Source organism: Lipotes vexillifer, unplaced genomic scaffold, assembly GCF_000442215.2.
Source record: "Lipotes vexillifer unplaced genomic scaffold, Lipotes_vexillifer_v1.1 scaffold627, whole genome shotgun sequence".
Lineage (NCBI taxonomy): Eukaryota > Metazoa > Chordata > Mammalia > Artiodactyla > Lipotidae > Lipotes > Lipotes vexillifer.
In genome coordinates, this window is record NW_006787891.1 from 449,120 (window position 1) to 472,715 (window position 23,596).

At 43.1% G+C, this 23,596-nt stretch overlaps 2 protein-coding genes across 2 annotated transcripts in view; one reads left to right on the forward strand and one right to left on the reverse strand.

Moving 5' to 3' along the window:
- LOC103075296 (uncharacterized) overlaps positions 1 to 14,269 on the forward strand; it is a 155,156-nt gene extending 140,887 nt beyond the window's left edge. The window contains exon 4 of the mRNA XM_007460934.1: positions 13,885 to 14,269. Coding sequence (XP_007460996.1) covers positions 13,885 to 14,269 — 385 coding nt within the window. The remainder of the gene's footprint in view (positions 1 to 13,884) is intronic.
- Positions 14,270 to 19,413: 5,144 nt separating this feature from the next.
- RCN1 (reticulocalbin 1) overlaps positions 19,414 to 23,596 on the reverse strand; it is a 13,776-nt gene continuing 9,593 nt past the window's right edge. Inside the window, exons 5-6 of the mRNA XM_007460924.1 lie at positions 21,480 to 21,679; positions 19,414 to 20,585 (exon numbers count right to left, since the gene is read on the reverse strand). Of these exons, the coding sequence (XP_007460986.1) occupies positions 20,478 to 20,585; positions 21,480 to 21,679 (308 nt within the window). The 3' untranslated portion in view covers positions 19,414 to 20,477. The remainder of the gene's footprint in view (positions 20,586 to 21,479; positions 21,680 to 23,596) is intronic.

The following is a 23,596-nucleotide window of genomic DNA, read 5'->3' on the forward strand; positions in this document are numbered from 1 at the left end:
ACTTTTTCTTTTTCTGCAAAAGTAGCCTTTTAAAAAAAAAAAAAAATTTTGGCTGTGTTGGGTCTTCGTTGCTGTGCGCGGGCTTTGTCTAGTTGCAACGAGCGGGGTCTACTCTCCACTGCCGTGCGCGGGCTCCTCATTGTGGTGGCTTCTCTTGTTGCGGAGCATAGGCTCTAGGCATGCGGGCTTCAGTAGTGTGGCACACAGGCTCAGTAGTTGTGGCTCGCGGACTCTAGAGTGCAGGCTCAGTAGTTGTGGCGCATGGGCTTAGTTGCTCCGTGGCATGTGGGACCTTCCTGGTCCAGGGATTGAACCTGTGTCCCCTGCATTGGCAGGTGGATTTTTTTTTTAATTTGTTTATTTTTATTTTTGGCTTCGTTGGGTCTTCATTTCTGTGCGAGGGCTTTCTCTAGTTGCAGCGAGCAGGGGCCACTCTTCATTGCGGTGCACGGGCCTCTCACTATTGCGGCCTCTCTTGTTGCAGAGCACAGGCTCCAGACGCACAGGCTCAGTAGTTGTGGCTCGCAGGCTCCAGAGTGGAGGCTCAGTAGTTGTGGCTCACAGGCCTAGTTGCTCTGCAGCATGTGGGATCTTCCCAGACCAGGGCTCGAACCCATGTCCCTTGCATTGGCAGGCAGACTCTCAACCACTGTGCCACCAGGGAAGTCCCAAAGTAGCTTTTTTGATTTAAGTAGTATAACCTGCTCATTTTGGACAATCTGGAAAATTCTGAAAAGGATGAGAAGAAAAGGATCATTGTTAATAAGCCCACCATCCCATAATCAGACTGATTTTATTTAGTTATTAGTATATTTGTTATTGTTAAGATATTGGCATATTTCTCTCCATTATATGATTTTTTTCAAACAGCTGTACTGAGGTATAACTGACATAAAAGAAGCTGCACATATTTAAAGTGCACAATTTGATGAGTTTTGGCATATTTACACACTTGTGAAATCATCACTTCAATCAAGAAAAGGAACATCACCCAAAGTTCCCTGGCGCTCCCTTTGCAATCCCTCCTCCCAATGCTCCCCACCCCCCATCCCTAGGTAACCATTTACCTACTTTCTTTCACTAGATTAGTTTGCATTTTCTGGAAATGTATGTAAGTGGAATCATACAGTATGTACTTTTGTTTTGGTCTGACTTCTTTCACTCAGCATAATTACCTTGAGTTTCATCCATGTTGTTGTGTATTCATTTCTTTTTATTGATGAGTAGTATCCTGTAGTATGAATGTACCACACTTTGTGGACATGTGGACCAACATTTGGTCTGTTTCCAGCTATTGCAAATAAAACTGCTGTGAATATTCATGTATGGGCCTTTGTGTAGACATGCTTTTATTTCTCTTGGGTAATTACCTAAGAATGGAGTGGCTGTGTCATATGGTAGGTGTATTTTTGCCTTTTCATCAGGAAACTGGCAAAGTGTTTTTCCAAAAAGCTATACCGTTTTCCATTCCCATCAGCAGTGTATGAGAACTCCAATCCATCCTCCATATTACTGTCAACACTTGATATAGTCCATCTTTTTCATTTTAGCCATTCAAGGTGGTGTGCAATGGGTATCTCATGGTGGTCTTAATTATCATTTCCCTAATGACTAATGATATTGCACATCTTTTCTTATTCTTATGCCACTCATATGTCTTCTTTGGTGAAGTATCTATTCAGATATTTTGCACATTTTAAAATTTTGTTGTGTGTCTTCTTATTATTGACTTGTAAGTGTACTTTATATATTCTAGATCCAAGTCCCTTTTTGGATAGGTTTGTCTAATATTTTCTCCCAGTCTGTTGCTTGCCTTTTCATTTTTGTAATAGTGGGTCTTCAAGTGCAAAAGGTATTAATTTTGGTGAAGTACACTTTATTGATTTTTTTTCTTGATAGCTTATACTTTTTGTGTCCTATTTAAGAAAATCTGCTAAACTGCAAACCAGTAAGATTTTCTCCTATGTTTTCTTCTGTTATGGTTTTTAAGCTTTAGCTCTTAAGTTTTGATTTATAATTCGTTTTTAGTTAATTTTTGTATATGACGTATGGATATGTATATGATATGGATATGAGGTATGGATCCAAGTTCATTTTTTGCATATGGTTCTCCACTTCCAGCATTATGAATAATTTTATATGGTTCTCCACTTCCAGCATTATGAATAATTTTATATCACCCATTAGTACATGCGCTAGGATGAACTTGGTATCTCTGCTGTGTCATTGCATAGTTGTGTCACTTTGACTTTCTATATCTCAGTTTACTAATCTGTACAATGGGAATAATAGTGATTGGCCCTATCTCTCTGACAGGGTTGTTAAAGAGATCAACTTGAGATAAGTAATATTGTTCATAACTTTTCCTTCTCTGGAAAGTTGAAAACTTGGAAGTCAACCTGAATCCCTCCTTCATCATCATCATCATCACACTCAGGCACCTCTTAGGTATTTCTCGAATCTGTTGTCTTCTCACAACTCCGACTCCCACTGTCCTGGTCAGGCCAGACTCTTCCTTTCTCATCAGGCTCATTGCAGTGATCCTACCAATTGATCTGCTGCCTCCAGGCTTGCTGCCCTCAGACCCAGCCTCTCTGCTGCCTCCCGGCTGATCCATCAAACCTTGTCAGTCATGTTATCTTCTGCTGACACTGTCTCATCTGCAGGATCAAGTCCAAGCTTTAGGTCAGGCCCTCCATGCTCTGGCCCTGCCTCCCCTCTAGTCCGCCCACCTGCACATGCACGCACACACACATGCACATGCACATGTACACACATATCCTTGCCATTGTTCACCTCCATGACTCTTGACTCTGGCTGTGAGATTTGCTCCTTCCCTGCGTTTCCATTGTACTCTGGGCCACCTCCATGCCCAGAGTGTCACGTTGCTTTTCCACATTGCATTGTAAGTACCATTTGCGTCTCCCCCATCTAAATGTAAGCAGTTCAAGAAAAGGAACTGTTGGGCTTCCCTGGTGGCTCAGTGGTTGAGAGTCCGCCTGCCGATGCAGGGGACACGGGTTTGTGCCCCGGCCCGGGAAGATCCCACATGCCGCGGAGCGGCTGGGCCCGTGGGCCATGGACGCTGAGCCTGCGCGTCCGGAGCCTGTGCTCCACAACGGGAGAGACCACAACAGTGAGAGGCCTGTGTACCCCAAAACAAAACACAAACAAAAAAAGGCACTGTTGCTTTATCCATTTTTATTTCTTGACATCCAGCATAGAGCCTGGCCCAGAGCAGAACCAAGAGTTGTTTGAAGAACTAAACATGATACTAAGAAAGGGATGACTATTTTTGTAAAGAATTATAGCAGTTTAATGCAGAAATGGCTCTTGGAAATCATCCAGGTCAGCATTTCCCTATCCAGTTCCAGAGCCAGTGACTATGAACACTTTGTACCTTTTTCTCTGGAATGAGGGGCAGGCAAAGAGGAAAGGGCTGGAGTTCATGTAAGGCTTTAATCTTTTGTCTTAGCGTGAATCATCAGCAAGTCCTAGATCGAGAAGTAGGAGGTGGGAGGAAAGGTTATTAAGGACAGTATCTGAAGATGAGACTAAGATCATCTTAGTGTCGCTCCACAAATTACTTGTTAAAAGGAAAAATAAACACTATAGGGCAATGCACAAGAATATGAATGTACTTACTGCCACTGAACTACACACTTTTAAAAATGGCTAAAATGGTAAATTTTGTGCTGTGTGTATTTTACCGCAATTTAAAAAGTAGACAAAGGGGTAAACTATATAATAGAAAAACTAGGCAATAAATACTTTAATGAAGTGATCAAAATTAACATCACCAATAAGGACAAATGGACATCTTGTGCCTCTGGATGTGATGCCTGAAAAGCATTTATGCAGCATTCTAGCAAAAATGCACAACATCAATCCAACCATGAGGAGTCATCAGACAGACCCAAATTAAGGGTCTTGATATACAATAACTGGCCTGTATTCATCAGAAAAATATCAATGTCATAAAAGATAAAGACAGACTGACGGACTGTTCCAGATTAAAAGGTGACTGAAAAGCTATGACAACTAAGTGTAATACATGATCCTGAATTAGATCCTGCACCAGGAAAAAGAAGTTTCTTCTTTTTATTAAGTAAAGCACCTTATTAGAACAAATGGTAAAGTTGGAATATAAACTGTAGATTGCTAAGACCATTGTTAAATTTCCTGAATTTGATAGCTGTCCTGTGGTTATGGACGAGACTATCCTTGTTTTTAGGAAACACACACTGAAATATTTAGGGAAAAGTGGCATGATATGTACAACCTACTCTCAGATAGTTCAGAAGTAATAAACATTAATGGTAAAGCACATGTGGCAAAATGTTAAGAATGGATGACTCTGTATAAAAGACATGAGGAGTCCTATGTACAGTTCTTGCAAACTTTTCTGTAAGTTTGAAAGTGTTTCAAAACAAAAAAGTTTTTAAATTGCCTTGGGGTTGATTAATAAATGTTGTTACATCCATACAAGGGTATATTTGACAGTCATTAAAAATATGTTTATTGACATAGAAACAAATTCATAATATATAATTGATTGAAACAAGCAAATTGCAGTATGATCTGTTTTATTCAGAACAAAACAAAAATCTCCTTTTCTGAAAAACAGTTTGAAAAGATGTATACCAAAATGTTAATTTTGGTTATCTCTGAGTTATGGAATAAAGGGAAATTAAAATTTTTTTATTTTTGTTTATCTATGTTTTCTACTTTTTCTACAATGCGCATGCATTAATTATGTGATAAAAGTTATTTAAAAATCATGAAGAAACAAGTGACAAAAAAGCCTTAAAGCCACCCAAGTGCGTGGACTGATTGGGAACCCTCTGAGCTGGGTACCTGCATTCTTTGGTAGCCTCTTTCTGCAGCAGAAGCTCCAAGTCCTTTCAGCTTCCAAAATCACACTGTGGTGAATTAAAGAAAAAGAAAAAACTCCTTATCTTCCATCCTCTGTCTTCTCGAACTTTGCTTTCTCTAGATGGAAAGCCCTCAGAGAGTTGTTGCTGGTGTATTTGGTATTCTAAACTGTTCTCCACGTGTTTAAGTGTTTTCTGCTCCCTGGTCAATTTAAAATAGGTTTTTAACTGCTGCTCCTCACAGGCTCCTGGACTTTTCCATAACTAATTGGAAGATGTTGGATTTTAAGGGCCTCGTGGAATGAATAAGCACCTTCCTTAACTTCTGTTCTCCCTTTTTCTCAGCAGGCCCAGGAACGATTGCCACATTCTTGGTGAGAAATTTCACACAAGGGCCTGAAAGATCTAATAGTCACTTTTCAAAGATGCTTTCTTTGAACTCTCTCACTCAGAGAGCGACTACAACAAAGACAAAAAGCACAGCAGTTGTGATATCATTAATGTGTCCCCCTAATCCACTCTCTCAGGGCCGTCGCTCATGGTTGACTCTACTTCTGGATGTCCAAAAAAATCAGATCATCATCTACCACATTTACCCTTTAAGATGGTGTTTTCCTGTGAATTGAGCGTCATGTCATGGTCTTCTTATTTTTATTCAAAATGTTTTAATGAATTTGTTTCATATCCTTCATTTCTGGGTCTTGAGTTCTTCATCAGACCCTTTAATATTCAGTCTCTGAGCACAGATTTAAAGATTTTTGCTTGTTATATATTGTGCCTCTTGAGATATGTTGGACTTTCTTGTCATCTTGACACTGATTTACCAGAATGAACTTCCTGGGAGAATAGTGTTATGAAGAAATTGTTCCACTCTGACAGCAGATGATTTTCATTAGTTTTGCTGAGTTTAGAGACTCAATGCGGGCACTTTGAAAATTGCAGTAGCGATGATCTGCAGGCAGCTGGGTCTGGGCATTTTCCTAATGTGACCTATTGCCAGCTTCTTATGTTTGGAGATAGGCAACCGAGTTTATATATAGATTTCATTTTTTAAAAAAATATTGCCAAGTGGCAAGTAAACATAGCATGAGGTAAAGCCTTGTTTATTTATTCAATCTCATATCTTACTGTCAACTTCAGTTCTAAGAAATCTTTCTTATTACTTATGATATCATTTGTCCTTTAAAATAAAGCCAAAACGTGCTTAAAAGCAGCATGAAACTAACCAAAGGAAAAATTCAGTATTCTTCGGGTCATGGTTGTTCAAAATGTGAAGTGGTCAGAAAATATTTCTTCCTATTTTTATCTTAATTACCTCCAATCCCTTTCAGGAGCAAAACAGCTTAAAAGTTTGCAAATAAATTCATTTGTCTATGTAGTCATTTCCCTTGGGTTAGGAATAATCTTCCTTAACTATGTGAAAAACCTAGACCTAAGGTTATACTCAGAGAGAAAGTGAGACAAGACCACAGGTATAGCCGTGCCAAGTGATAGGTAACTGAGGATGCAGAGGTACCAGTTAGGAAACTACTGAGAACTGGGTTTGGTGGCAGTAGTGGGATGAAAGCTCGTGGCTCCAGAGGTGTTTAAGGAAGGGCTCAAAGGACTGATACCTGTGCCTTTACTGGCTGACTGACTTGGAATCTGGATAGGGAGATACTGACTTGGATGATTTCCAAGAGCCATTTCTGCACTGAACTGCTATAATTCTTTACAAAAATAGTCATCCCTTTCCTAGTATCATGTTTAGTTTTTCAAACGACTCTTGCTTCTGCTCTGGGCCAGGCTCTATGCTGGATGTCAAGAAATAGAAATGGATAGAGCAACAGTGCATTTTCTTGAGCTGCTTACATTTAGGTGGGGGAGACGCAAATGGTACTTACAATAGGTAACTGAGGTAGAAATCAACCTGGAGAGTGTGGTGTTACAGTGAGGAACACATTTCATCATAGCCTCAAAGACTAGAAGGATGGTGGAGGCCCCTGTTTTTGCTATAGGTACTGTTCCTGTCAAACACTGACCTTTGTGAGAGGTGGAAGCCAGTCAGCCAGGAAAGGCCCAGGTATCAGTCCTTTGAGCCCCTCCTTAAACATCTCTGGAGCCATGAGCTTTCATCCCACTACTGCCACCAAATCCAGTTCTCAGTAGTTTCCTAACTGGTACCTCTACATCCACTCTTGCCTTCACCAGTCCATTCCCTACAGGGCTAATCTTGAAATGCAAACATGATCATGACTCTCTCTCCTCTTTAAACCTCCACAGCAGCTTCCCATTCTGTTAGGCTAAAATCCAACTTGTACAGGACTGGGTTCAGTCTTTCTATCCTGTCTCATCCACTACCATTCTCCCCTCCTGTTCTGTGGTCCAGCCACAGGGCCTCACTGGCCTCCCTTCAGTTCCTCAGAAGCTCTATACTCCCACCTGCCTCCATCTGGGTCAGGCTCCTTTGTTATAGCGTCTCACACAACCATGTCCATCTCCTGCAGGGCACTTCCCCTCAGTTTGTATTGATGTATTCCTCATGGTCTCTCTTTGATTAAGTGTAAGCTCTGCCAAGGAAGAGAATCCATCACTGCCATATCACCGGCACCAAACCCAGTGATTGGTTAAGTCAGTAAAACTTAAGGTGAGGTCTAGGTTGGTTTACCATTTTCTGTTGAGAAGGATTAGCTCCACAAATTGGTATGATTGCATCATTGCCACAAAGGGACCAAGCGACTTCCATTGTACCTCTTGAGTAAATTCCTGTCTGTTATGACAATGCGGCAATCATTAAATTCTGTAATCATTTACTATGCAAATTACATTGGCTCAAACTTACTCTGGCTCAACTGCTGCACCTGTCCTCTCTCCCCTTCAAAGCATCTCTCAGCTCTTCCTGGAAGTTCCTAAAGTGTAACAGTTGCCATGCCTCATCCATCCTGTCCTATCCCTCTTGCTCTACTCACCTGATTCTCATGTCCCAGTGGACATGTTCTCGAAACCACTTGAAGGAACAGCGGAGTGGCCTTGTCAGTAGTCCCCCTGTGAGATCACCATATCCACACCCCGGTTGGCAACCAGGGTTTTGACACAAGGGGTCTTCCCCAAATAAAGGAAATGTTTGGCCAAAGACGAATGTAAGTTTCTACCGCTAGAGACCAAAACTGTTCAAAAAACTTAAAAAACAAAAACAACAACGAAAATCTTTAAGTTGCCCAAATCAGCCCAGACATATGAGATATGCATTTGCCTTATTTAATTGTCACAAAAATCCTATCATGTCTGTGCTACTGTCTTCATTTTAGAGATGAGAAAAACCGAGGCTCTAGGATGTTGAGTGACTCACTGAAGTCCAACAGCATCGGAGCCATGATTCAAACCCAGATCTAATGACTTTAGCTCTTAACCAGCATTTTATACTCTGCAGGCCAAGGTCAACAGAAATGGCTGACTTGGGGACTTGCATACAGTTAATTTCAATTAGCCCTTGTAGACCAAAATCATTCTGTAAAGGCAATATCCAAAGAGGCTTGACTGAAGATAAATTGTTTATATAAAGATACACAGAGTATATTCCTAAGTGTTAGTTTCATCATCTTAATCTTTTAACTTTATACGTGCTCACATTTAAGGCATTTTCTCCCCAGGTCTGTATTTCTAAATGTTTATGTATTTCTCCTTGTAACCACATAACCTGCTAACACCACCCAGGCAGGGGCCTCCTGTGCAGACTCTCAAGGCCTGAGTTTCCCTTCAGCTGCTCATGTGATGCTCCTTGAGGACTCAGCACAGTCATGGGGTCATGCTGCCCAGCTTGTGCTTATTCTTAGTTTCTGGTTGTGTGGGGATGGATTTCCTGCCAGAATCCTGCCTTGGCATGCCATGTAACTGACCACAAGCCATGGCCCATCGTATGCTATTTATAGCAAGTGACAAAAATAGCCTCACCCCTCTGAAAGGTGTATTTGTGCCATATGCCCCCTGGCCTCCTACCATCTGACAGGCACTTCTCTCCAGACCTCAGGATGCAACAGGACTGTCTCCTCACACCGACCCTGAGGCACTGTGTCCCTCTTGTGTGCATGCCTCCGGCTCCAGAGGCAGCCAGGAGTGGGGAGGCACCAAGGCAGGGCCTCAGCCCTGGGGTCAAGGCAGAACATAGTAACAGACCCAAGGAAGGAGCTTGGGGAGTGGGAGTAAGATAAGACCAAACCCAGTTGTTGGAGTTGGGTGCAAAATCAGGGTGAGATCATGAACACTGCAGATTTGATCCTGAGTTGTGAATGCCCCAGAGACCCACTGATCTCCAAGCCTGGGCTGGGCCTGAGTTTGGGGATGGGGAGGTTAATGGAAAGGGCTGGAGTGACCGGCAGAGTGTGGACAGACCCTGCCCCTCTCTAGCCGCGTGCAGGTGAGCAACTTACTTCATCTCTCTGGGCTGTTTCCTTATCTGAGAGGGTAGACCTAGAGGAACAACTCCTATGCTAGGTGTGTGCATCAGAATTACCTGGGACCTTGTTAAAATCAGGGTGCCTGGGGCCCTCCTTGTACATTGATTCAGAAGGTCTGGGAGGATCCTGGGGGTCTGGACATTTTGCAGGTTCCCCAGGAGATTCTGATCCACACACCAGTGTTGGAGAGCCCCTGTACGAAGTGAGCCCCAAGGGGTCTTCCAGCTCAAACGTCCCTTTATGCTAAAGTTTACTAAACCAGGTGTAAGAAAGCATAGAAGATAGGCATTCACCTCACTTAATTATTAGGCAGCATTCGAATCAGACACTCTATCAGTCGCTTGTTGCATCCTAAGAAATATCAGTTGGGAGCTTGTTCAAAGCCAGCTTTTTGCGTGTTAGGCTGAAACTCTGGGCTTGATTTCACCCTCTTCTATATCCTCTTTTAGGCCATCCCTCCCTGTCCCCTGGTTTAATTACGAGGGGTCACAAACTGGGGACCAGAAAGACAAATCCAGGCAGGCCACACATGAGTTTTACTTAGTCTGACCAGTGTTAAAAAAACAAAATTCAACTGAGTAAATTTGAAAATGTAATTGGCTTTATTCATCCCATCTAGTTAAATAGAAGGGTGCTCTGAGGAGTTGTACAAAGTGAAAGGTTTTTATAGGTGAAAGGAGGGTGAGTCAGGAAGGTATAAGCAGGAGAAAAGAAAGGATTGTTTCAGGCCAGACTGTCTTCTTTGGGGGGAGGGGAATGGCAGGGGTCTTTATCGGGCAGATAACCTTGTTCCCATAGATGGTTTCAGATTGACTGTTTCAAAGGTCGCATTTCTAGGAGGGATTGAAACTGCAATTAAGTCTTAGTTTGCTGTCTGAGGGGGCAAATGACTCCATTTGGTGCTTGACCTTTCTTTTTCATGCCATTATTTTTTTAAAAGTCTGAATTTGTGCAGGGTCAGACCAGGCATTTGCTTTCCAGCTCACCCTGGGCCTGCCACACCAAGTGTGTTACACCAGTGGCTTCAGCTCTTTGCTCTCACTGCCTAGACCCTGACGTTAGATCTGAGCTTAACTCCTGCGTCTAGCCCGAACCTCTTTCTGAGCATTAGCCCCATAGATCCAGATGCCTCTTGATAGATAATCCAGTTTGTGTACTTAACAGAAGGCCTCGCATGTAGTACAGGGCTAAATAAATCTTAGCTAAGGGTGTTATTATCCCTACTGTGCACCTGCTCTTAGGGTCTTACAGGCTCCTCAGCTCAACCTGTTCAAAGCAGCACTCATCACTTTCCTCACCTTCACCCCAAGCCTCTTCTCAGTTTCCTCTTTCCACAAATGATCTCATCATTAAGTCATCTAGACAGTGTGGCCCTGGGCTCTTTTGTCTCCTTCATTCTGATTCATCATCACAGCTTATGAAAAATCTCTCTTGATTCCATCTAGTTTTCTCCATCTCTGCTGTCACCATTCTAGTCCCAGAGACCATCATTTTTGCCAGAACTATGTAGTTACCTAATTGTTCTCCTGCACGCATTATTGTTTCCATCTAACCCATTGTTCAATTCGAAGCCGCAGTTTTGTTAGGGGAACCACTGACTGAAACTGCCTGTCCTGGCCAGGCACTATAGTAACCACTCGCATGAGTTATCTTACAACAGGAGGTCAACAGCTACCACCGAATGGAAGAATTTGGGAAAGGTCAATAGGAGAGAGGAGACTCCAGTCCATATGTCCTGCCAACCTCCCAGAATCCTGCTCGCTGGAATCCGTCTTGGCTGAGTGATGTGCATGCCACCAGGAAGCACCCTGAGTCACAGCGCTTCACCAGAGACAACCTGGAAATTAACCCCATCACCATAGAGCCTGAGACTGCAAGCCACGTGGCAGAGCAGTTCTCCTGGGTTCCCTTATGCTACTGCTCTCCACCTGGGGGGCCCCTTTCCAATAAAGTCTCTTGCTTTGTTAGCATGTGTGTCTCCTCGGACAATTCATTTCCAAGTGTTAGACAAGAGACCGCTCTTGGGGCCTGGAAGGGGTCCCCTTTCCTGCAACAGTTCTACTAAATAAATTTGATCTTGCCTCTCCCCTGCCTGCAGTGGCTTCCCAGGGCCCCAGGATAAACCCCAAATTCCTTACCAGGACCCTCCCCAGTCTGGCTCCTGCTTCCTCCCCAGCCTCCCCCGGCAGTCTGCATTCCAGCCATCTGGGATTTGTGTTGTCTCTTGGATTGGCACAGGGAAGAGCTAAATCAGACTCCACCTTGGATCTGTTTCTTTGACTTTAACCTTTGCTTTAAAAAAAAAAAAAAAAAAAAAAAAAATATATATATATACATTTATTTATTTATTTATTTATTTATTTATTGGCTGCGTTGGGTTTTTGTTGCTGTGCACGGGCTTTCTCTGGTTGTGGCGAGCGGGGGCTAATCTTCTTTGCGGTGCGCAGGCTTCTCATTGTGGTGGCTTCTCTTGTTGTGGAGCACGGGCTCTAGGCACACGGGCTCTAGATGCACGGGCTTCAGTAATTGTGGCTCGTGGTCTCTAGAGCGCAGGCTCAGTAGTTGTGGTGCACCGGCTTAGTTGCTCCACGGCATGTGGGATATTCCCAGGCCAGGGCTCGAACCTGTGTCCCCTGCATTGGCAGGCGGATTCTTAACCACTGCGCCTCCAGGGAAGTCCAAGAAAATGTAATTCTTAAAGTCACAGGAACACTTAAAGAAAATGCAGTTCCTTCACTGGACTAAAATGTAGATTTTGGCTTTACCTAGTAAGCCAGAATGAAGGAGAAAATGTGAACTTTGTCTGTAGAGATCCTGAGGTTTGGGCCTAGACCACCACTTACTGCATGCATGCCTTTGGAAAATTTATTCAGCCTCCCTGCTTTACTTTCTTTCTTCTAAAATGGGGAAAATGAGACCTACCTTGCAGGATGGTTTTGAAGACTGAATACAATATGTAAAGGACCCAGCACAGCCCTGGTGACCAGGTGCTCATCGATGGCATTGTTTATAAGTCCTCCTGCATTTTAATTATTTAAAGGTCTCGTGGCCTGGCTCAGAGTTACAGGGAGCTCAGGACATACTGTACTCCCGGTGGGAAGAGGCACTATGTCTTTACTGTCAGTGCCTTAAGAGAATGAGGAAAAGCTGGCAGAGCACTAGGAAAGCAATTGCAGCAAAGGAGCATGGGAAATGAAAATGGGAGAATTTGGTTCTCACTGGATCTTGGAGTCACACTGAAGAGCAGGGATTTCTTTTCCTGTTCCCTTTTCCTTCTCACTTGCTCAGGAGGGAGGCTTCTCAGGGAGGGCAGCCAGGGGCAGGATCCCAACGGGCAGAAGGAGCCTTGCTTCTCCAGTCTGCTTCTCTCTCCAGTGCTTTAATGAAATTCATATTCAGACATTTAAAAAAAAATAACACTGGGGCTTCCCTGGTGGCGCAGTGGTTGAGAGTCCGCCTGCCGATGCAGGGGACACAGGTTCGTGCCCCCGTCCGGGAAGATCCCACATGCCGCGGAGCCTGTGCGTCTGGAGCCTGTGCTCCGCGACGGGAGAGGCCACACAGTGCGAGGCCCGTGTACAGCAAAAAAAAAAAAAAAAAAGACACTTTGTTTTTTTAATTTCAAAGGCAAATCATGTTCATTCTGGAAAATTCATAGAGGCAAAAAGAAGAAAAAAATTATCCAAAATTCTACTGCTAGATAACTACTGAAACCATTTGGGAGGCTATCCTTTCAAAGTTTTTTCTAAGCAATAAGGACGTAAACCAGTATATTCTTATAACAACAAACGAGATGGAATGGTACACAATGTTCCATAATGTGATCTTTTTCACTGGACAGATTTCCATGTCAGTAAATGAATGTATCTAATGTCATGATGGGTGACATCAGTGGATGCTCAGGTAGCCAGCCACAGGCACCCATGGTGCCCTCCCTGGACGGAGACGTGTAGCTTGTTTCTGTGAACCATGGTTCAGTGAGCAGCTTTATAGTCGAACTTAGTACAACCCACAATTGTTTCCTTACAGTGAATTCTCACATTCAGTCTTAATTTTCTCAAAAAAAAAAGAAGACAATAAGACAATGTGATTAAAATTTTTAAATCACAAAGAGGCCTCTTTGGAGAGGAGGGAAGAAACTGTAACTCAGCATATGATGCTTTTTATTTCCGATTCTGCTCAACCTCCACGTTTATCTCAAGCACAGCCTTATTTCTCGTCAACAAACTTCAGAAACAAGACAAAGTCCTTGTCCTTAAAGAGATTACAATCTAGTAGCATATATAAGAGACACAATAATTCTCTTTCATTTACACAAAAGTACCTGATTTTTTACCATGAAAAGCGAGGACAAGATGGATGCAATAATAATAATAGCCAATGTTTAATGAGAACTTACCATATCTGTGAACTGTTAGTATATTAAATGTTAGACAATTGTATATACACAATGTATATACAATTGTATAACAAATGTTACACAGTGTTATACAATGTATAACAACTGTTAGTATATTAAATGTATACAATATATACAATGTTATATACAGAATAAGCATTGTGATGTAACTTTCCAGGTATTGTGGCCTGAAAACGGGCTTGCTGATGTCCCCCATGGTGGGGTTCATAGCGACCAATCAGTGCACCTTCCACTCACTGGTCAGCTTTCCTCAGATCCCAGTGGCTGTGTTGGTTGTGGAGAAAGTTGGTCATTCCAGCGTGCATTACCACCTTGTTCTGTTTCCCCCCAAGCCCACCGAGGAGCCACCTTCCGTTGATCTCCGGTACCTCAGTGATGGCTTTTCCTTTGGCCACCCCAAGCTGGTGCAGTTTGCCGCTTTGGCTTGTACCACTGGGTCTTCAGTCCATGTCTTCGTGAATCCAGCCATCAGCAAGCCGGTGGGCCTTCCTGAAGACTTCCGGCGGGGCCTCCTGTGGCTGATGAGCCCGGCTCCAGTGTGAAGGTTTGTATGGGAATCGCGCCTGCCGGAAAATAAAGTGTAGATGATCCTCTAAACATTTTTTTTTTTAATTTAAGTATAGTTGATTTACAATGTTGTGTTAGTTTTAGGTGTACAGCAAAGTGATTCAGTTATACATATTTTTTCAGATTATTTTCCACTTAGGTTAGTACAAGATATTGAATATAATTCCTGGTGCTATACAGTAAATCCTTGTCGCTTATCTATTTTACGTAGAGTAGTTTGTATCTGTTAATCCTATACTCCTAATTTATCCCTACCCCCTCCCTTTCCCCTTTGGTAACCAAAAGTTTGTCTTCTATGTCTGTGAGTCTGTTTCTGTTTTGTATACAGATTCATTTGTATTATTTTTTAGATTCCACTATTAAGTGATACCAAATAATATTTGTCTTTCTCTGTCTGCCTTACTTCGCTAAGTATAATATTCTCTAGGTCCATCCACGTTGCTGCAAATGGCAATATTTCATTCTCCAGACAGTTTCTTTTTATTCCTTAGCATGTCTTTTCACCCTTAGGAGAGGGTATTTTTTACCCTTTATGAGAGTCACCTAGCTCCACCGATCAAGCATCTCCTTGTGTCGGGCCTGGGCAAAGTGCTTCACACTCAGGGTCTCACTGAGCCCCCCACAACCACCCAGCTGGGCTGGTGCTGCTCTTGCCTCCTTTTACAGAAGAGGAAAAGGAGGCTTGCAGAGTGGAAGTAATTGGCCTAGAGTCGTTCGGCTAGTGAGTGGGTCTGACTCTCAAGTCACCTGGGCATGCTCTCTACGGGCATCTTTCTTTATCTCAAGTATCTTAGCAGCACGGCCACATACTTGCTGTGGCTTAGGACCACTAATCTGATGTGAGTCATTAAATGTCCTCAGCTTCTTATACTTAATAACCATGTGAACTCGTTTATTTTTAAGTTGTGAACCTTAAAAAAAGCACAAAACTTTCTTTCATATACTTAAAACAACAAACACCTTTGACAATTTTCTGATAAATCCACAACCTCCATCAGTCACTAATGCCACACGTGGAAATCTAAAATGAACCACAAATAAACAAAATCTTTGATGCTGAAATACGTAAGGACCTTATTTTGGTGTAATAATAAAAATGGTTACCATTTCCTGAGCACTGACCACACAAAATGCTTTATGTTCGTTACCTTAATTCATCCTATTTCTCTTCTACAAGGTAAGTTATTGTGGCCATTTTTCAGATGAGAACCTTAAAGCTTTAAAGGGAACATCTGGAGTCGGCGAAGGTGTTCTAGTCCAGCCTCTGCCTCAGTCTTGAGAAAGGGAAAAGCACAGGCTTAATTTCTCTGGGCCTCAGTTTCCTCCTCTGAAAATATAACCTTTCCCAGCTGGGTCTCTGAATGTTTTTGAATGTGCAGAGAGTCTTTGGTCTGCTTTTGAATTACATTCCAAGTCCCTACCACATATAACTAGCTTTGGAATACCCTGACCGTGACAAAAACAACATTAAAAGCTATTCCTGGGCTTCCCTGGTGACGCAGTGGTTAAGAATCCGCCTGCCAATGCAGGGGACACGGGTTTGAGCCCTGGTCCAGGAAGATCCCACATGCCACAGAGCAACTAAGCCCGTGCACTGCAACTACTGAGCCTGCGCTCTGGAGCTTGCGAGCCACAACTACTGAAGCCCGTGCGCCTAGAGCCCGTGTGCCTAGAGCCTGTGCTCCACAACAAGAGAAGCCACCACAATGAGAAGCCTGAGCACTACAACGAAGAGTAACCCCCGCTTGCCGCAACTAGAGAAAAGCCCACACGTAGCAACGAGGACCCAACACAGCCAAAAATAAATAAAATAAATGTATAAAAAATAAAAAGCTATTCCTCTGTCATTTAATCCATTCAGTTTCACCCAGTAATAGATCAGTTTTCAGGTTTTAAAGCACTTCACACAAGAATTCTAAATCTTGGCAAGACCGCTAACCAGCAGCCTGGTGTTGGCAGGCATTGATCTATCTGACCTCTGGCATTTGACCACCTGAGGAAGGTCATCAGGGAAAACTCGGTCCTTGCAGTTCTTGCATGTGCATTACTTACCTCAGCTTTACCTCAAATCCAGTTAGTGTTTCCCCAGACCCAGACCCTGGAACTGACCAGAATTGAGCGTGCAGATGGATTCTTGGAAATAGCTCCAGGTTCATGTAAATCTCATGAGTTTAAGTGCTGATGACACAATCTTTCCACTGCTCAAAATTTTAAAACTTGACTGTGAGCCAAAGTGGTGGATGTTATGACACTCATTGGTTTTTAGTGGGACGTTCTAGCGCTATGAACTTGTTTTAAGAATACAGAAAGAGGGACTTCCCTGACCGTCCAGCGGTTGAGACTTTGCCTTCCAATGTGGGAGGTGCGGGTTTGATCCCTGGTCCGGGAGCTAACATCCCACATGCCTCGGGGCCCAAAAACCAAAACATAAAACAGAAGCAATATTGTAACAAATTCAATAAAGACTTTAAAAATTGTCTACATCAAAAAAATCTTTAAAAAAAGAATACAGAAAGAATAATAATAAAAAAAATACAGAGAGAGCCAAATCTTTAGTTGCATGTACTTGGAGGAAGCTAGATTTTACTACAAAGGTGGCAAAATAAATCTAGACTGTTAAAAAATCCAGTCAGCCATTCACCACTTTACGCCATACGATGTTTTTGCTGAGCTGCTAACAAGTAGGCATGTAGCTGTTGTTTGCTGGGCACTTCTGAGCAGATATGACTCCTGCATTTGCTAACAAGGAACAAGTACAGTAGTAATCCAAGCGGGTAAAGAAAACCTTCAGGTGTGCAGATTTTCTAACTACATCTTTGTTCCACTCGAATTCGTTCAAAAATCTACAGTAAGAGACAAGAGGTACAAAATATGTGTTCATGTTTTGCTTGGACAGATTTTGGCTCCTAGCAATTAATGCTTTCAGTCACATTAAGCATATAAATAATGCTTTGTGACATAACAGTATTTCCCATTACAGATCAATTTTGTAGCATTTGTTCATAATCAGACTTGAAATATTACCTAGAAACAAAATATGTTTTCCTTGAAACAGTCAGACCCTATTAGAAATCTAAGGCTTTACAAATCACCATGTTAACAGCTATGTCCGCTAGCTAAGGTTTCCTTTCCTTAAATAGTGTTAAATTCAGCCCCAGAAGCACTAGTCTCTTTGAGGTTTCTCTTCTTATGTGCACTGACTTGAAAGGAAAAACTTAGTGCTCAAAATATATTTAATGTCTTACTATGAATAACTTAATAAACTAACCAGTATTCCCTTTTGGGGGAAAAATAACGTTAGCACCCTTTAAAAGTGTTATGCTTGGGCTTCCCTGGTGGCGCAGTGGTTGAGAGTCCGCCTGCCGATGCAGGGGACACGGGTTCGTGCCCCGGTCCGGGAAGATCCCACATGCCGCAGAGCGGCTGGGCCCGTGAGCCATGGCCGCTGAGCCTGCGCGTACGGAGCCTGTGCTCCGCAACGGGAGAGGCCACAACAGGGAGAGGCCCGTGTACTGCAAAAAAAAAAAAAGTGTTATGCTTATGATTGGGTTACACTGTATTATTTTCTCATTTTTTAAAAGACAGGTTCTCATTGCTTGAAAAAAATGTGCCAGCCTATTTCTAGGTAAGAGGAGTTATTCTCATTTCCTGACCACATCTACTGTGGGTGAGCAAAGAAATAAAGGGAACATAGATTCAGAGATTTGGAGCAGTAAAATTTAGTGTTAAACTGCAGAGATTTTGGAGCAGGGAACACCTGGATTTGAGTTCTGGTCCTGTCGTATAATCACTCTGGAATCTTGGGCAAATTACTTTTCATTCAGCAAATGTTAGCTATTTTGTAAAATTTTTTTGTAGTATCCCCCCCCAGGAGTATTCTCTTTGATTAAAGCTACAACCTCTCATTCATTCGGCAAATAATTACAGAGTAGTTATTGTAGGTTAGGCTCTATGGTTCTAGGTCCTGGGAAGCAGCAGTAAATTAGACAAATCAGGCTCTTGTTGTCATAGAGCTTACGTACTAGCTCGGGGAAGGTGCACAACATACGGACAAGATAGTGTCAAATGGTACATTTGGTTGAATGGTGGCCCCCCCAAAAGATATGTCTACCTCCTAACTCCTGGAACCTGTGAATGTGAGCTTACTTGGAAAAATGGCTTTTTGCAGATGTAATTTAGGATCTAGGATTAGATCACCCTTGATTATCCAAGTGGGCCCTAAAGCCAATGACAAATGTCCTTATAAGAGACACACAGAGTACAGACACAGAGAGAGGAAGAAAAGGCCGTAAGATGGAGGCAGAGTGGAGTAATGCAGCCACAGCCAAGGAACGCCTGGAGCCAGCAGAAGCAGGAAGAAGCAAGGAAGAATTCTCCCCTAGAGCACAGGAGCCCAGTCCTGCCAACACCTTGATTTCAGACTCCAGCCTGTACTGTGAGTTTCTGTTGTTGAAAGCCACCCTCTTTTGTGGGAATTTGTACGGCAGCCCTAGGAAACAAATATAAATGGCAGTAGGTACATACCAAGAAGATAAAACAGGGAAATGAGATGGGGACTCAAATGGGACGTCTACAAATAATGGGAGTCGGGAAGGTCCTACTGAGGGAGTATGTTTTGAGTTACCCCAGTATGTGTGAGATGGGGGCTCCAAATCAGAAGGATAGCAAGTGCAAAGGGCCCAACCCGGAAATGAACTTGGTGTGTTGGAGGATCAGAAAGTCAGTGGGGCTGCTATGGGAGGTGAAAGGGAGTGGGGCTAATGAGTTGGGAAGGGACCAGTTGCTATAGGGCCTCCTAGGCCTTGATAAGGAGTCCAGATTTTCCTCCAACTGAAACCTGTCTCTGAAAGGTCTTAACATTAAAATGAGCTGCAGGTGCTCTAATTAGTATAGAGAAGTATATATGTATTAAATAAGTAAATATGAATATGTTCTGAACATTCTAATAGTTGGATTTTTAAAATGCAAAACTTGTATAATCTTACTCATGTCATCTCATCCCACTGTTAAATTCTATATCAACAGTGAATAATGTCACAAATGATTTAAATTCTATATCAACAGTGAATAATGTCACAAATGGTACATATGAAGTCAAACACCACAGGACACAGTAGAAAATCCTCAGAGGGATCCTTTATTTCATTCACTTTCTCCTTATAAGGTGGAAGTTCAACCTGTAAAAGTTATTTCTTCCAGTTCAGCCACTGGCTTGGAACACTACTTTGTCAATTACATGGTGTAAGTGGTGCCGGGGCAGGTCCAAGGGTTGTGGATTCACCAGGACTGGATGAGATGGGTTCCAGAGCTCCACTAAGCAGGCTTTCCTAGGACCCTACTCCCTATTCCTATCAGAGATCAGCAAGGAAATGGATTGGATTTCTATTCACTTTTTCAAAGATCAGATCTGCTTCATTTACATGTCAAGAAAAATTTCTCAAGTATGATAAAGTGTTTACCATTTTCCTATAGTTCCTCAAATGCCTGACATTCATCTTTTCTCCCTACCTTTAAAATTCCTTTCTTTTTCACATAACCTTTCTTAACTGCTTCTTATTGTAAAAAACAAAGGCAAAAAACAAAGATGGGTGGATCTGTTGTGCACGTTAGCAGGTCCATATAGAAGAATGCACAGAGATTTATATGCCATTTACAGCAACAGCTCAGAGTACAAAGTCAAGAAGAAGAATCTGGAATATCAGCCTTGCTCTGAAAGAAGCCTGTGTAGGATGAGATACCACTGAAGCTTAATCAGAATTTTCCCTCACCAGTTATTTAACAGTGGCAAATGTAAAAACTCTGCAGTTAAAATACATAGCAGTCACTCCCTATACGGCCCTCTCCCCGCTCACCCAACTTCTGAATAATAGGGCTTTTTCAAATTTTATTCCCCTTCAGTTCAAATTTCATGGAAAAAGCTAAAAAGTCATGTTTTAGCAGTGTATCCCCACAGAGCACTGCAATTTACCAAGATTTTAATGTGTTTGGACAGAAACCTTACTCAAAGATCAGCGATGACTATTTTCCAGCAAATATTGAGTAAAAAATAATTTTAACCCCAATCTGAGGTGATAAACTTGCTTTCTGGGGGGACACAACTGCTGTAAATGAGATAATTGTAGCAATTATCCAGGACAATAAAAGAAAGCCTATGACAGTCTGTCATATTATGGTGAATGTGCATCAAAGCTCATCATGGTTTTTGGTGAGATCTTCCCCATAATTAGTAGCCTGACTTCCAACAAACATGTTCCAGTTGTCCAAGATCTCCTCTTTAGTGAGCTTTTCATCCTGCAGGAGAGAGAAAAGAGCTCTGTCTCAGAAACTCTGGTCACTCTGAGTCATCACAGCATGAAGCTCATGGTATTTCATTGATCTGCAACATTTAAAATATTATATTTCATAAGAAGCTACTAGGTACCTCCTTCATCTACCATCACTGCCCTGCAAAACCCCAAACTGGAACAGCCTCCTGCTACAAAAGCTGTGCTAAAATATATCAGAAAAGTCCTCAAGGAATTGAGAAGCCAGAGTCTAGTTATGTCTACACACAATGCTGGCATATTCCCAAGACAGGCCCCGAAGAATTCTACTTCCCTTTTATGGCTTGACTGCAAAACTTGACTGTCTCCCGAGAATTTGCAGCTGTGATCAAAATGGGAAGAGGCAGGACTTCTTTCTAAATCTTATTTATTTATTTATTTGGATACTGACCAATAGATATTGGCTCGGAGCCAGCACGGTGAGCTGGCCTGAGGATGCCGAGACTTTAATGTGATGGGCTTCCTTCTGCCTCACATGCTGCAGGTGTCTGATGAGTGTCTGCTGACTGAATGAATGGATGAACAAGCTTGTCCTAGGGCAACAGAGGGCACACCTCTTAAATCCATGCCTGCCCACAGCCAACAAAGTGACCGGTTCTGCGATCCTAGGAGATGGCAGTGAACGTTAAGTGTGACCCGCAGCAGACTCTCCAGGAACAGGAACGTCTGGGCCTAATGAGCTCACCGTGGGTTATCACGGTGTTGGCTCAAGTTCACAGGTCTCTGATGTAGGGCAGGAATGAGAGAAGTCAATAAGGACACGGCCACATGGGCCAAGGCAAACATCAAAGAAGCAAAAACAGAACCAATCTTACGTAAACTGTCTCCCTTCAAGGAATGATTCCAGAGGATGCTGAAATACCTGATTTTTGTCCGACTCATACACCAGGTGCCTGGCCTCAGCCTGTGCGTGGTCATAGTCTTGTGGAAGGATCCAGTGGCGGATCTCATCTTTGTCCAGCTTCCCATCCTTGTTCAGATCTCGGAATTCATTAAACTGCTCCCGTTCTGACAGCACCCAGTCTGGCTCAGGGCCATTCTCCTCGTGGGAAAACATATCAGCTGGAAGGAAAGGCTGTTCTTGATTATAAAGACAAGTGGGAAGGTAAGTCCAAGAAAACCTGACCTCTAGCAATCAAGAGACCTAACCAGACACCTGGGCAGTCTCTTGGGTAAATAATGCAATGATTTATCCACTATGAAGGCCGCTTAGTGGGTGAGAAAGAACTGTGCTTGGGAGCCAGAAGATGAATCCTGGCTTTTGACTTAGTTCAGTGCCTCGTCTGTAAAGTGGAGACAGTAACTTATTACTCAGAAGGTTATTATGAAGGTCAGATGTGAAAGCCCTCTACAACCCAGCCTGGAACTATACAGGTGAAAACTAATAACAGTGACCAATATCAGCACTTTCTGTGGTCCAGATGCCGTGTAAAGCACATACTTTTTTACATTTGATTTTTCATTACAATCCTATTAAGTTAGGTGTCGTTATTCCCACTTTATAGATGAAAACACCGAGGCACAGCCTTAACCCAAGGACCCACAGCTAGTATGAGAATGTAGTAGGCTACACAGGAACATGGGCACTCTGCTTCCAACCCACAGTCTTAACCACTGTGTTTACTACAATTGCTGTTTATATCATTTCCAGGGGGCTTTCACAGATATTTTATTTCATCCTTATAGCAATTTTATAAGATAGATAAATACCGTCATTTTAGAAAATGGCAGGGAAAGGAGAAAGCAGGCAAAGTTCATCCACTGTTTGCTAAGCCACTAGATCTTCTTGGAAAAGAGAGATACCCTGAGGGCAATTTCTCTTTTGATGGAAACAGCTTGGAAATGTCAGGTGGTAGAGACAGTAGGTAGTGAACGAAGGAAAAAGAGAGGCAAGAGCCTGCATTCAGCTACAAGTAGACCCACACCATCCTGGAAACACGGGTGCTGTGTCTTCCCGTTTTACAGATAAGGAAACTGAGGCTTATACTGAGTGATTACACGACTCCCACAGGGTCTCACAGCTAGTAAGCGGAGAAGCCAGGACTCTTAATTCCAGTGTTCTTCCCACTATGCTACACCACCACCCGTTTCCACTTGTCTCTGCCTGCCGAGAAGGCTCCTCCATAAATTGAAGTCACTTGCTGGACAAGTCTGGACATGCGGTCTCTCTGACTGCAAGTCACTCAGAATTCAGTTTTCAAGAACAATGAGCCTACGTCCCTCTCTGCCAGTGTCAAGAATGGAATGTTTCTTTTAGACAAAGCCACTCAAAGAGTTTGCCCCTGACTTTGCACCCTTTCAATGCAGATCAGGAGGGGGGTGGGGAGAGCACCTAGTTTTAATCAAAAGCGCTACATCGTTTTAATCAGTCAGCCTTCCCTGTCAGTCTAATTCCGCCACCGCTGTCAAGGTGTCCGGGGCTCTGAACCTTCCCGCACACGCACGTGTACCAGGCCTGAGGCAGGCTCTGCTGCTTTGCACTGATGACGGGGCTGTCAGCATTGGTTATTCTACAAAGGAAGGTAGTGCCCCCGAGATGGCTTTAATTACTGTGGCGAGAGCTGCCCATCTGTTACCACAGACCGAGGGGGACAGCGTTTGGTTCTTCGGATCAAATATAATTCCAAACGATTAGAAGAAACTTTGCTCTTCATTCAGAAGGCACTTCCTCTTCTGTATGGGGCGGCAAAGTAGTACAACCACACACCAGAGACTGATGGCAACATGGGCTCTTCTTTTATGTTGAAAGGTAATCAACTGCCTCTGTTAAATATCTGCACAATGGGCTTCCCAGGTGGCGCAGTGGTTGAGAGTCCGCCTGCCGATGCAGGGGACGCGGGTTCGTGCCCCGGTCCGGGAAGATCCCACATGCCGCGGAACGGCTGGGCCCGTGAGCCATGGCCGCTGAGCCTGCGCGTCCTGAGCCTGTGCTCCGCAATGGGAGAGGCCACAACAGTGAGAGGCCCGCGTACCGCAAAA